Here is a 14,042-nt window from a genome sequence, read left to right on the forward strand (position 1 = left end):
CCTGTACCCAAGCAAAGGAAATCTAAATGACTGGACCACCTACAGTGAACATTGTATTATTCTACTGGTTACTATTTTTTAACACTGCTGCACTCCAAATAATGATACACAACATTCTACACCTTGTACTAAACAAGTTCAAAACAGAGTTGATGTATCTGATGTACAGTAGCTGACATTTAGAACGCTGCATACATTGTGTTACCAAAAATACAGTGGTGCATATCGGGTGTCAGTGACATCAGGGCTGAGCATGTAGTGAGTGTGCCGCTGCTACACTAATCCTGGGAGAGGATGCTGTACAGCAGTCAGCTCCAACTCTCCAGCCATCAGGGAGACTGCAGGGGGCAGAGAGGAGACACATAAAGATGATTCAAGAAAGGAATTCCAAAACTATATGAAGAAATAGAAAATCAACTTCTACTTTTACTGGAAACAGATGAAGACAGACCTGCGAGACTCTGCTGCACACTCAGGAAAGGATACTTTCAATGACACAGGCTAGTTATCAAAAGGAAAAAAATTAATAGCCACAAGTTATGTATGTCCTCCATACAATAAAATGCCTGGATAAGTCCAAATTTTACATCTCAGTGATACACTATGGGGATGCCTAAATCCATCAAAATACAGAATCCCCACTGACGTCTGGAGGGGATTACTGTACTTAACCTGTCTTTTCCTGGGTCATATGTGAGGACTGGCTACTGTACCTGTGTGCTGCACTACAGCCTTCTCCTGCAGAGGAATCCTGCAACTGCCAGGCACCAGGTACTTCTTTTATTTTGATAATATATACTATACATGTATTTTTAAACACATTAGATATTTTAGAATGTAACTTAATTAATCAGAGGCTCATTTTCTGCCCAATATACTGAAGTAAAGTTGTACTTAGTACAGGAGTCCAGTGTACTGTCCATAATCAATAACAGCCTTTTTGCTTAGATAGAATAGGGGTTACTATCAGGAATCAGCTTTGGTAGCTGGGGTTACACACTGTGTTTTGTGGAAAGGTCTTTGTGCAGATACTGTGCAGTTTCACTGAATTATTTTCTGTTTATATTTGTTTAGGTTTTGTTTTAGGTTTTCTAAACACGTTTATGTATAAGCAACGGGCGGGATGCACTAAAGTGAAAATGTGGTGGAAACTCAGTTTTGGGGTTTTACTGCATTTTCGTATGCACTAAAGCCCCTCCGCTGGGGCAAAAGCTGGCGATACTCTATAGTAGCTTATGTGCTTCTCTTCGCAGAGCTGTGTGAGGGATCCGTCACGGATGTCTCCCAGCATGCCCCACGGCCGGCACGGTCACTCTGCACATGCGCAGTCCATTTACCTGAAAGTCCAGCACCGGACCAGCCTCACAAAAGACAACTCATCGCATAAGCTGTCCTTTTCATTAATAATTGCTTATGTTAGTGCATACGCGTTTATCATGATTGCGGTAAGCGGCGATGTGCGGCGAAGTGGGGCAGCGAATGTTATTCCCCCCCCCCCTCCTAGTAAGTAGCACATTATCCAGTAACTAACAGTATGAAATAGATCAAACTTAATTATTTTGCTCAATTTTAGTTGAAGTTCAATAAAATGCATTTTTTACATTATTATTATTAATTATTATTAATTGTTATTATTATTATTATTATTATTATTATTATTATTATTTGGAATAACAGTAAAATTATTATTTTGGTAGTCATCAGTCAATACCTGAAATAACCCGGGCTCAAGCAGAATTAATTGAATATAGAAAAAAAAAAAAAAAAAGAAAAAAGAAAAAAAAAAGCAATTTTATTATTATAATTATTATTATTATTATTATTATTATTATTATTATTATTATTATTATTATTAACAGTTTATTATATAATACAAAAAATTCCGTTGCTTTACATTTGGACACAGATAAAACAAAACTGGGTAGTAACAAACAGTATTAGAGGTATGAAGGCCCTGCTCGAAAGCTTACAATCTGATTATCTTTCAAAGGTGCCACAAGGATCTGTAGCAACATACAGTACATAAGATACATATCAATAAACTAATATGCAGAGTAAATGGTATAAATTCACATACTGTACTGTACATACAGAAACTACAGTACCTTAAACATTAACTGCACACCAATAGCTGTGTAATGGATGTCACATACAGTACAGTGCATCTTTGCACAGTCCCCATGTTTTAAAGTAATGTGTGGGTATACAGCATGTACTTTATTTTGCCACCGTTCTAATCCAATCAGCTCAGCAGCAAGACCTCTGTCTAAAAAGGATTCATGTTTCACCTACTAGACTGGAAAACTAGAACCCTCATTCTGCAGAAGAAAGGAAAGGAAAGGCAATTAAATTATATCAGCACATTTTCTTCTTGGAATTTCAACTCGCCAACACTATTCATCTTCTCAAAACAGCTCTTTTCTTTGGAATGACTGCTTGGCAACCAAGAAGCTGACGTGTTCTCTGGCACTGGCCATTTGATAGACAATCTAAAATGTTGTTAATGGATGAAACATGTTTTGTAAGCTACAACTGGAATTCTTCAGGTTTGGTTTGACTCTAGAATGAGTGCCGATGACTGACAGGAAAGTGATGCACAGAAAAGATAGTGCGTGTTATGTATTAGCATTGTTGAAAGGTGCCCTAGAACCACAGAAAAACTATCAACTGATTTATTTTATTCTCTAGCTTGCACAATATGGTTAAAAGCTAAATGCTGATTGGCTAATATGGATTAGCACTATTCTGCAATGTTGGTAGCCCTTAACATAAATTAAACTATCTATAGTCAGCATCAGTTGGAACATACAGTATGTGGCTGTAAATGGAAGTCAGCTGCACAAAACAGTGCCAGATTAAGCATGGGGAGACAGGGGCGGTCTCCCCGTGCCCCCACACATCAGGGGCCCCCACATTTTTACTGCTGCGGTGGTGGTGGGTGGGTGTCAGGCAGAGGGATCGAGCAGTGTGGGGAAGGCAGGGGGTCCCTGGGGCAGCTGGGCACTGCAGTCAGCGGCAGGTCCCTGCAGCGGATGGGAAGTCAGCAGCAGGGTCGCTGCGGCAGATGGGAACTAGTAGCGCTACAATGCCGCTGACTTCCCATTCGCCGCTGCTCGGATGCCTCTGTGGGGGGTGCCCAGGTAACACCTGCCTCCGTGGGGGGAGGGTGCCCAGGTAACACCTGTCCCCGTGGGGGGGCACCTCAGTTTTGTTGTCCAGGGCCAGTGTAGGACTGGGGCATATAGGGCCCACTCGGAGATTATTATAGGGGACATTATAGGGGCCCAATTTAGGTGGCGTGGCCAGTCTCCAGAGTGGGAGGGCCAGCTGCCACAAAAGTTTGACTATGCATTAGAGAGCATAAATATTATATTATAATAAATACTGCTACTGCATGCATGACAATGTACCAGATTTATAACAGCAATGCACTGTAGAGAATACATCATAGTTCTGTGCAGCATAATATAACATATGTATAATGTATAATTCATGTTCACAGTCTGGAACTTTAATCATATAATTGAAGGCGGGTCCCCAGGCAGCGGGGCCCACTGGGGTTTTTCCCTGTACCCCTGTGGGCCAGTCCAACACTGTCCTGGGCCCCCACAGACCTTAAATCCGCCCTGGTACAAAATAAGGTTTTATTTAGACAGAATATTCTACAAACCAAACAGTGGAACACAGGCCCTTATTCAGATCTGATCGCAGTACAAATTTGTTCTCAAAATGGGCAAATCCATGTGCACTGCAGGGGGGCAGATGTAACTTGTGCAGAGAGAGTTAGATTTTGGTGAGTTATTTTGTTTCTGTGCAGGGTAAATTCTGGCTGCATTATTTTTACACTGCAATATAAATGTCAGTTTCAACACACCCCACCCAAACCTACTCTCTCTATACATGTTATATCTGCCCACCTGCATTGCACATGGTTTTGCCCATTTTCACAAGCCCAGAGAACGTTTCTTGGCTAATACCCTTCGATAGCCTGAATGGCTTCTTTGCAGAAATGACCAGGAATGCCATTCATTTGTTTACAAAGTGTCAGCTGAATGACAGATTTGATGTAATTTAATTGCATGTTTTTGGCTTTCTCTCATAGATGTATATATGTTAGTTTTAAATTATTTTTTGTTTAATCTCAGGGTAATGCTGCATTAAAATAATCATTAAGGATGCAACCAAGAGGCAGAAGTGATTCATGTCTACCTGGCTACCTTCTCCTCCTCTGGCTCTCTGTCCTCCCTGACAGGAGCATGGCGTGTCCCAAACCCTGTGCCTGCTACCTCCAGACAGAAGTTCACTGCACTTTTAGGTACCTCAACGTCATCCCGAAACAGATCCAAGCGAATGTGGAACGCATTAATTTTGGGTATGTTCACATTTTATTCAATATTAAACATGCAAATATGAACGTTATAACATTTTTGGATTCTTTAGAGCATAAAAAAATGTACTGTATATTATAGGCAAGCGATCTATGGCTATCCTGCGGGTGTGGTATAGGAGCCCGACAGTCATTAGCCCGACGTCAGGGTCCCTGTCGACAAAAGGTCGACAGGGTGAAAAGGTCGACAGTCAAAATGTCAACAGGGTTTACAGGTCTTCACACAATAGGTCGACAGGGTCAAAAGGTCGTTATGGAAAAGGTCGACATGAAAAAGGTTGACATGCATTTTTTACAAAATTTTTAACTTGTAGAAAATATGTTTATATTAGAGTGATTGTCTACAAAGGTCTTTGTTTTTCAGGCAGTACGGATGGTGTAATGGTTAGCATTAGGCCTCACAGTGCTGAGGTCATGGGTTCAATCCCCACCATTGCTCTAACTGTGCGGAGTTTGTATATTCTCCCAGTGTTTGCATCGTTTTCCTTTTTAGTCTTTCAAAAATCAATGAAAGCAGGTTATACAATTTCAGACGGATACAACATAGAAACTATAAGTAACAATATTATTCATTAATAAAAGAAAAGAAGGCATTGGGACTATTTTCTACAAAGCTTTTTTTCCTTACAGTAGTTCTAACACCTAGATACTGTATCCTTTTCTCAGTACTGGCTATAACATATTTATACAGAGGTACAGTAGCCAGGCTCATTGCAACCCTGGGGGGCACACTTGGCATGCCTTGCTGCAGGTGCAACTTAATCATCGTTGCCTACTCTCCTGCATTCTGCAGGAGACTCCCTGAAATAGCTGCAATTTCCCTCTCTCCCTCATTAGTCTAGCAATCTCCCTCATGTCACCTAGCCCACATTACATTGTTACATTTTTTGGGAAAAAGGAATGGGAGAATAGATATATTTACATTGAATCATCAGCGCCATTTCCCAGCATTTTACCAAGTATAGTATCTCTTACTAACTGCTTTGGGGCTCATCTACATTTGGATATAAGTCATCCCTTGGGGGGAGCATGACATGCCCCCACAATGGGGCACTGAGCAAAATGCTACTACACTATAATCTCCCTGAAACTAGTGTTCAAAAGTAGGCAAGTATGAACTTAATACAACAGGTTGCGACTAGCCCACAGCCCCATGTTTTCCTATAGCAGTATGTGCATACGCACATGCACATCATAGTCTACTGACACACTTGCCTGCAAGCTCTGCTGTGACTAGGCCTCTCGATGGCAAATCTGAGCGCAGCACTTTCTGTATAAAGGATTAATGCCTTAAGAGGCTGATTTATCAACAAGTTTTACAATATGCAACAGGTTTTAAAACCTGTTGCATATATGACAAATGTTACTCAGGGAGCCGATTGACTGGAGTACCATGTATCATATGCAATGGGTACAGGGCCGGTGCAAGGCACCGGAGCGCCCCAGGCGAGTCGGGGTAGGGGCGCCCCGGTGCCGGGGGGGGGGGTACCTGTCCTGCGGCGCTGTGTATTTAAAGCTGGCGGCGGCAGAGAGGGGTCCCTGCAGTCAACGAGCGCTATCCGCCAGGCTAAGCGGAAGCGCTTCTGTTGTGAAAACACTGGCCGCACGGCGCACGCTGATTGGCTGAATCTCAGCCAATCAGCGTGCGGACAGTGTTTTCACAATAGAAGCGCTTCCGCATAGCCCGGCGGATAGCGCTCGTTATTTCTTATTGACTGCAGGGACCCCTCGCTGCCTCCGCCGCCAGCTTTAAATACACAGCGCCGCAGGACAGGTACCCCTGCGGCACGGGGGGCAAAATGCCGCCCTCCAGTGGCCGGCGCCCTAGGCAAATGCTTAGATTTGCCTAGTGGTGGCGCCGGCCCTGAATGGGTATCAAATAGTGTTAAATAGCTAAAACCCATTGACAAGTGGCCACTACTGTATATATTACCTTGTTTTTGTTCACATTAATACAGTTCACTCTAAGGCAGGCATGTCCAACGTTGGCCCTCCAGATGTTTTGAAACTACACATCCCAGCATGCTTTGCAATAGTTTTAGCATTCTCTAATAGCAAAACTGTGGCAAAGCATGCTGGGATGTGTAGTTTCACAACATCTGGAGGGCCAACGTTGGACATGCCTGCTCTAAGGCATTACAGCTGAAGTTGGTGCACTTTTCTCATGAATATTGCCAATGTACAGCGATGGGGCCAAAACATGGGGAGATTTCTGGGCTTTTTCTAAGCAATCTAACTAGATCTGCCTCTACAACGCTTCATGTAGCAGCTGTAGCAATAGTAATACACGGTCCTGTGCGTCGCGATTGCCCGGCAATTAATATGCAGCGTGCTGGATAAAAATAGTTAATTGCTGGTCAGGGCCAGTGTTCTCAATGTAGAACACTGACCCTGACAGATCACTCAGCACACTCACTCAGTGCTGACACATCGCTGTGTGCTGAGCGATCTTGCTGAGCGTTCTGAGCGATCTAGCATCGCTCAGAATGCTCAGCAAATCTCTGTGTGTAGGCCCCTTAAGTCCCAGTTAAATAAATTAAAATAATACTTGACTAATATTAATGATAGATCCTACAGTATTTCACTCACACTGTGTTGCCGTTCCCATAGTGGTCACCAATTTGGGTTGCAGTCTTGGAGGTGACCATGGTAGTCACTGCTGCAGCTTCCTTGAAAAAGCTGCTTTTTGCGGCGAAACGCATAGGTCTCTTCAAAATTCTATTCACTGCATCATTGGATAAGCCACCCACTCTGCACACCAACATAGGGGCACCACCTTTTCCAATGCCACAACCATCGAACAAAGTGGCTTGTCTCTTCAAACTCACCACGGCAACACATCTTTGGTGGAACGCCACCTCCTAATAGACCCGGTTCCATATTGGCAAAGGAGAAGAAGAGACCCCACTTCCCATTTACTGGATATTACAATTCTATAACCAAAAGGACTTCCCCAGTACTGGTGGACCACACAGGAAGGGTGACTATCCATACACTCATGTCCAATGTACTGAGTGATCATTGATTTGCAGTATTTTAAATCATTCTATTATCATTATTGCTTCATTGTTTATAGGTTTTTTTTTATGCATTATCATATATTAAATTTCACATTTTTATGTCATACACTGTGTCTTTATATGTAGTGCAGTTTATACTTCCTGTACCTTTTCTGTTTATCATTGGGAGTGACTACCCATTATTTCATAACTGCTGCTTGGCTAGGCATACTCATATCAAAGCGCCGGTCACAATATCTTGATATCAAAAACCCAGCTGTGACTTCATGGCTGCAGCTTTTAAATTAAATGAAGCTCTTTAATACCATAATATAGAATAGCAACAGGGAAAGGAGAGAATGTCGCTGTGTGGTGCACAAAGAAATTGATTAATCTAAAATCAAACTTTTATTACAAATTTCTAAAATTGTAGCGAAGTATGGGACACAAACATTACAAAACATGAAACATAAAGTGACTTAAAAAGGATAATATATACTAGTAGATGTGACTACAATACTTTATCCCCTTGACAGATTTGTATGTTTGATGTCTGTCTCCATGTATATGTAAATTCAAATAGTGTTGGGAGACTGTTTAAGCCGACTCAGCCCAAACACTCCAAGCTTAGACTAGCTATATGGAGTGTGCGCCCGCTTGTAAATCAGTGGTGGGTCTGGGGTCCAGTCTCCGGTGCTGGTGTGCGGGCGGTGTCTGATGTGAGCTGCCACTTTCACAGTCAGACCCCCAGGTCAGCGTACGCTTCGCTTATGGGAGCTTCATCAGGACCAGGAGGGGTCCTGATAAAGCTCCCATAAGTGAAGAGTACGCTGACCTGTCAGCATTCTGTTGTGACTCCCTACTCCCTTTCCCCACATATCAATGTTTATATTTTTGTGACTTGTTAACAGCCGAACCTCTGCCTTACAAGCGTGTGCCAGTCGCCACTGGGCACGCCCGGCCCGAGACGCAGTGTCTGACATCAGCACTCTCTCTTTTGACCGGTCAGACGGGCTCTAGCCCCCGGCGCACTACACTTAGACGCCGCGGCTTATCCCGTCCATCAGCGGGAGGTGTTTGCGGCTCCGTGCTGTTGACTGCGGTGGAACGGGGGGGTCTGACTGTGAAAGTGGCAGCTCACATCAGACACCGCCCGCACACCAGCACCGGAGACAGGACCCCAGACCCGGGACCCGCCACTGATTTACAAGCGGGCTAAAGTATTGTAGTCACATCTACTAGTATATATTATCCTTTTTAAGTCACTTTATGTTTCATGTTTTGTAATGTTTGTGTCCCATACTTCGCTACAATTTTAGAAATTTGTAATAAAAGTTAGATTTTAGATTAATCAATTTCTTTGTGCACCACACAGCGACATTCTCTCCTTTCCCTGTTGCTATAATACATTTGTGTCCAGTGGTAGCACACCCTCCACATGTTAGAAGTACATGTTAAAAGAAATAAATATATGAGGGTAAATCCCAACAAATCATTGCTATACCTAAAACCTGTGCGACTGTTCTGACCCTTTTCCCTCAAATTCCCCCCAAACCTGTCATAATATAGAATATCCTCAAACATGACCCATTCCATTGGGTACAAAATACTCTGTTCCTGGACTTCACTGCCAGTGGCAGTTATAGAGGTAGAAGCTGTAGTGCAGTCCAAAATTCAAATACGGGAGCCACAACAAATGCCAGCCCAAACACTACCAACTTTAGATTTACTAGCAGTTGTTGTGGCTCCAGGAAGTCCAGGAATGGAGCATTTTGGATCTAATGGAATGGGTCACATTGAAGGGTATGATATAGTGGGGTATCACAACCATGACCTCAAAAAAAAAAAGAATCACCTGACCTCTGGGAATCTCCATAAGTCTACCAACCTACCAGGGCCCTGATTCAGATGGGCCATCTGTATCGTCCCCAGCATGAGGAACCTGCCTCATGTGTCTAGCGGAAACTCCACCCCTGACCAGTACTAGACCAAGGCATTCTGAATCTGCACCCTTAAATAAGATTCATTGTTACAGCTGGCCACTTCCTGGCCAAATTGTGGTTCTCCAGCTGTTGTGAAACTGCAAGTCCCAGCATGCCCTGCCGCAGTGTTAGCATTCCCCAAAAGCAAAACTGTGGCCTGCATGATGGGTTGTTTAGTTTAACAACTAGCTGGAGAGCCACAGGTGGGCCAGGCCCGATCTACAGTAATCAATTACAATATAGAGCGTTATGCAACTAATCAGAAATAATTAATGTTCGTAGGTGTGAGCTGTCGCCTTCTTAGCTATTGACGTAATTAATAGCTGTGTGTTCCTTACCTAAGCCCTATCCAGTCATGCCATTATTTGGCACCATATTTCACCTGTGGCCATGAACCGTAGCAATTAACTACTACTATTTATTTTCTTAACAACGCATCAGGAGAATTTCCAAATACATGGATGGGAGAGAAGGTTTATGAAACTGCTGTGGGCTTTCTGCTACTATAATAACATAAAAGAAAGCCCCCCTTGAGAAACAAATAAATAACTGTCTAACAATGAGGCAAATCAATTCTAAAGTGAACAGCGAAAGCAGCGAAGAGTTTCTAATAATCTCCAGATGTCTGAGGCTGCTGTACTGGGCAGCACACATACAGTATGCAACTGGCTTATCAATAAAAGTGGCTGTTTCTTCCAGTACTTCTGGTGTATACAGTATATATTTTAATGTTTACATGGTGTAGAACTGTACAGTACAGTGATTTTACTCAGCAGAACACATTGCAGTAACGGACAGTTGAAACCACTAACTTCATACTGTAGGTATACAATAATGCAAATGTAACTGTGAAACTATGCAAGAAATGTTGTTATACTGCTTAGGGGTAATAACACACTTGGCTACAACACACCAGCATATCTCTATCTTTTCCTCCCACTGTTTGTGTGGAGCTGCATAATGCTCTTGGGAGAAGAACCCAGACTCTACGTACATTATAGCCGGAAGGTATTACAGAGATTAAATGCTAGATGTTTGCCAATTTGTAGCCCTTGTTAACATTATTCTATAAGTAAGCATGCAATTAGATGAACCTACGGTATTTTGGCAGCCGGTTGCACTGAAAATACCACCTCGTTCCATATTAACCTTTTACTTATTCTAGACATTGCTACAAATTTCTTGTGGTCTGTTCTGTTCCAACAAAACCTATTTAAGAGGTGCTATAATGATTGACAACGAGGCTATTTCGCACATCTGGTGTATGAAGTTCTACTGAGACAAAGTGGGTTATTGTGGTTTATTCGCAACGCTGCTTCGCAAGTCCTCCAAACCCCACCCGGCAATTGCAGTGCTGCCCGCCCCCCTCGCAGCGTGTGTTCCCACGCACAGGCTGCGAAAGGATGTTTAACATAAACATCCATTTGCATGCTGCAGGGAACACCCACATCTTTCATTGGTCGCCGACCATTGAAAGATGTGGAAGGGGTAGGCATATAAAAGTGCCTTTCAAGTCACTTACATATGCATGCACACTGGGACGGAAATGGGCCAGCGTTCTCATGGGAAAGCCAATAAAACACTGGCCGTTCCCATATGGTAATGGAGCTGCCCGGCATGCCACGCCCCTCTATGCGCCCCAGCCCACTATGTTGGGTGCAGAAATGCGCATGTGCATATGCACTAGCAAACCATTGGTCCCTGTGCGAACGCAGACTAGCGGCGAACAGACCTGAATAAGGCCCAATGTTCCTGTTACATAAATCTGCATCTTGCCATTCTACTCTTTCATTTCTAAATCAGCATTTTGCAGAATTTAGTCTGTGAATATTGCTGTGATGATGGTACATTTGTTGTGGTGTCCACTGGTATTGAGGAAGGATAAGATAGGATAAATGCTTTCATGACAACTAGCAAAAAACAAAAAACAAGCATGTATTGGAAAACATTTTTGCACAACATAAAAAAAAAATCACTAATTTCTACCTTTCATTCATTGGCCACTCCAGGCTTATAAAGCTGTTAAGTGATTGGTTGCTGCAGCTTACAAGGCTCATCATATTTCCAGGGCCGGTACAAGGTTCTTGGCACCCTAGGCAAATTGTCAGCGCACCCCCCCTTCCCCCTCCCAATGGCATCTTATAAAGTAAGTTTGGTGGATTGGGTTAAAGTATTAGGTATAGGATTAGGGTTGATATACCATCATGCCTTAAGGTGTTATTGTTATGAGTTATGATTAGGGAGAGATGTGTATATGCGTATCATTTATATACCTGCCTGCATGAATAAATTCCTTGCAGCCATCATCCCTGTCGGTGACTATGCGGAAAGAAGTACAGTATCAGGTGGCCAGGAAAGGGGGTGCGATTTAGTCACTAGTGGGGGGACTACATATAGGCTGTGGGAGGGGGGATATGGTTAGGCGGCAGGGAGGGTGGGTTTGGCAATTAAAAGGGGGGGTTGCAGTTAGGTATGCTGTGGGGAAGGTGGTACGCTTTAGGTGGTGGGTACAGGGGTTAAGTTTATGAACTAGCATGGAAGGTTAGTGTCATGCTGTGGGAGGGATGGTTAGGTTGGAACGGCAACAGAACTATTGGGGCTCAGTACATTAATATCTGTACCCCCCCCCCCAACCTTGACATACATATACACATTAATAGTGTGTATATATATATATATGTATATATATATATATATATATATATATATATATATATATATATTATACACACACATATAGATACTTAGATATATACTTGGACATATAGATATCTCTATCTACAGTATATGTCCAAGTCAGCCGGCAGCACTATATGAATCAACTGGCTCCGGTGCCAGGAAGGAGAGGACTCACCACAGCCGGGAAGTATATGCTTCCTGGAGGGTACGTGCCGTGGCCGGACTGCAGGTGGCTTCTCTGCACTTGGGAAAAACCTGAGCCCAGCGCTGACGGGAGACTGCAGTCTCACAGCCACCATGCTGGGTGCTGGGCAGGCTCAGCACTACTCCTCCTCCACGTCGGTGGCATCAGCAGCAGGAGACAGGAAAGAGCCGATCAGCGGTATGACCAGCGTGACCCCTCATGCAGCTGCGCCAGTTAATGTGAGAGGGTATGGGGCGGGGGGTGGAAGTCTGGAGGAGATGGTTGCTGCAGCCGGCATGTGAGTACCGGCAAATCGCGGGACTCTTCTGGTGCCGAGAGGGAGGATAATCAGAGGGGGTGGACGAGCGGGAGAGGAAGGGCTGAGCTGTATTAATAGTACATACAGTAGCAAAATAAATATTCATCGGCAGCGTGCGGTGCCGCCCTCCAGAGAGCACCGCCCTAGTCAAATGCCTAGAGCTGCCTAATGGTAGCTCCGGCCCTGCATATTTCTTTACACCATCATATTAAATAAGCTCCATATAGGGAAATTTACTAAGATGGACTGGGTACAAATGCAACCATTCGGATCCATTAGATTCTAATCACGGCTGGGACCCACACATCACCCAATTTACAGTCAGCTGAGTTGCCGATTTGATGAACGGCAGGCTCTGCCAAATTAGGCTATACGAATTAAAAGATCATCAATATCACTCGGCCACATATGGGGACGACGGCTTCTACCAGAAAAATGTTGGAATAAAGTTGTTTTTTTATCACTAAATCAGTGGTTCCCAACCCTGGTCCTCAAGTACCCCCAACAGTGCATGTTTTCCAGGTCTCAAGACTACATGTGCCTGACTATTTTATTCTACCACCATGCCCTAGTGGATGGTAGGGCACGAAATACCGCCTGTCGGCACATGTCAGCTCAAAAAACAGTGAAAAACCCCATGTCGACCTTTTGGCTGTCGACCTAGACCATGTCGACCTAATGCTTGTGTCGACCTTGTCACATGTCGACATAGACCCATGTCAACCTTGCAGTATGTTGACCGAGTGGTGTCAACCTAATGACTGTCAACCATCTTTAGGTCGACCAAACGACCGTATCCCGATAAAGATATATACATAATATATATATATATATATGTTGAAGGTAGAAGGCCAGTGAGGGAAATGAACACTTGTAAAACATGTAGCAAATGCAATTTCCCAGAAATATTATGAGGTGATTTTCTAGGCAAGAGATCTCTCAGAGGAATCTTTTATAGATGAGCTCATCCTACGGGGGGGGGGGATAAGTACATTTTGTTTCCTATGTACTGTATTCCAGAATACTGTTGTTTATCATGTTTCATGCGCAAGCTGTGTCTGCTATTCAGATCTAGCTTGTTCTAGCAGTGATTTCTATCCCTATGGTTCTTTACACATCTCCAACTACTTACAGGTACAACAGCCTAAGCAGGCTGACAGAGAGTGACTTCTCTGGCCTACGGAAACTAGAGCTGCTCATGTTACATAGCAATGAGATCCAGACAATCCACGAAAATGCCTTCCAGGACTTATCTTCATTGCAGGTAAGGAATATAATATGCAGTAAAGTAAAAATAAATAAAATAGAAAAAAAAGTGTAACTACATAAGTTTGAAAATGAAAATGCACACTTATTACTGTGGCCTATAGTAATAATTATCATTATTTAAACGTACAAAGGGTATGTCATGTAAAGTGTCAGAACAACACTTGTGCTGTCCCTTAGCCCCAGAACAGCTTACTTTTCCCTTTTCCACTGCCTTGGAAAACCT

General features: G+C 43.3%; 1 protein-coding gene across 1 annotated transcript in view; it reads left to right on the top strand.

The window, feature by feature from the left end:
* Positions 1-206: 206 nt before the first annotated feature.
* The window catches only part of IGSF10 (immunoglobulin superfamily member 10), a 36,588-nt gene continuing 22,752 nt past the window's right edge, over positions 207-14,042 (top strand). The window contains exons 1-3 of the mRNA XM_083177936.1: positions 207-771; positions 4,146-4,372; positions 13,685-13,814. Of these exons, the coding sequence (XP_083034062.1) occupies positions 4,176-4,372; positions 13,685-13,814 (327 nt within the window). The 5' untranslated portion in view covers positions 207-771; positions 4,146-4,175. The remainder of the gene's footprint in view (positions 772-4,145; positions 4,373-13,684; positions 13,815-14,042) is intronic.

Source organism: Crinia signifera, chromosome 3 (assembly GCF_055691185.1).
Source record: "Crinia signifera chromosome 3, ASM5569118v1, whole genome shotgun sequence".
In the NCBI taxonomy this organism is placed as follows: domain Eukaryota; kingdom Metazoa; phylum Chordata; class Amphibia; order Anura; family Myobatrachidae; genus Crinia; species Crinia signifera.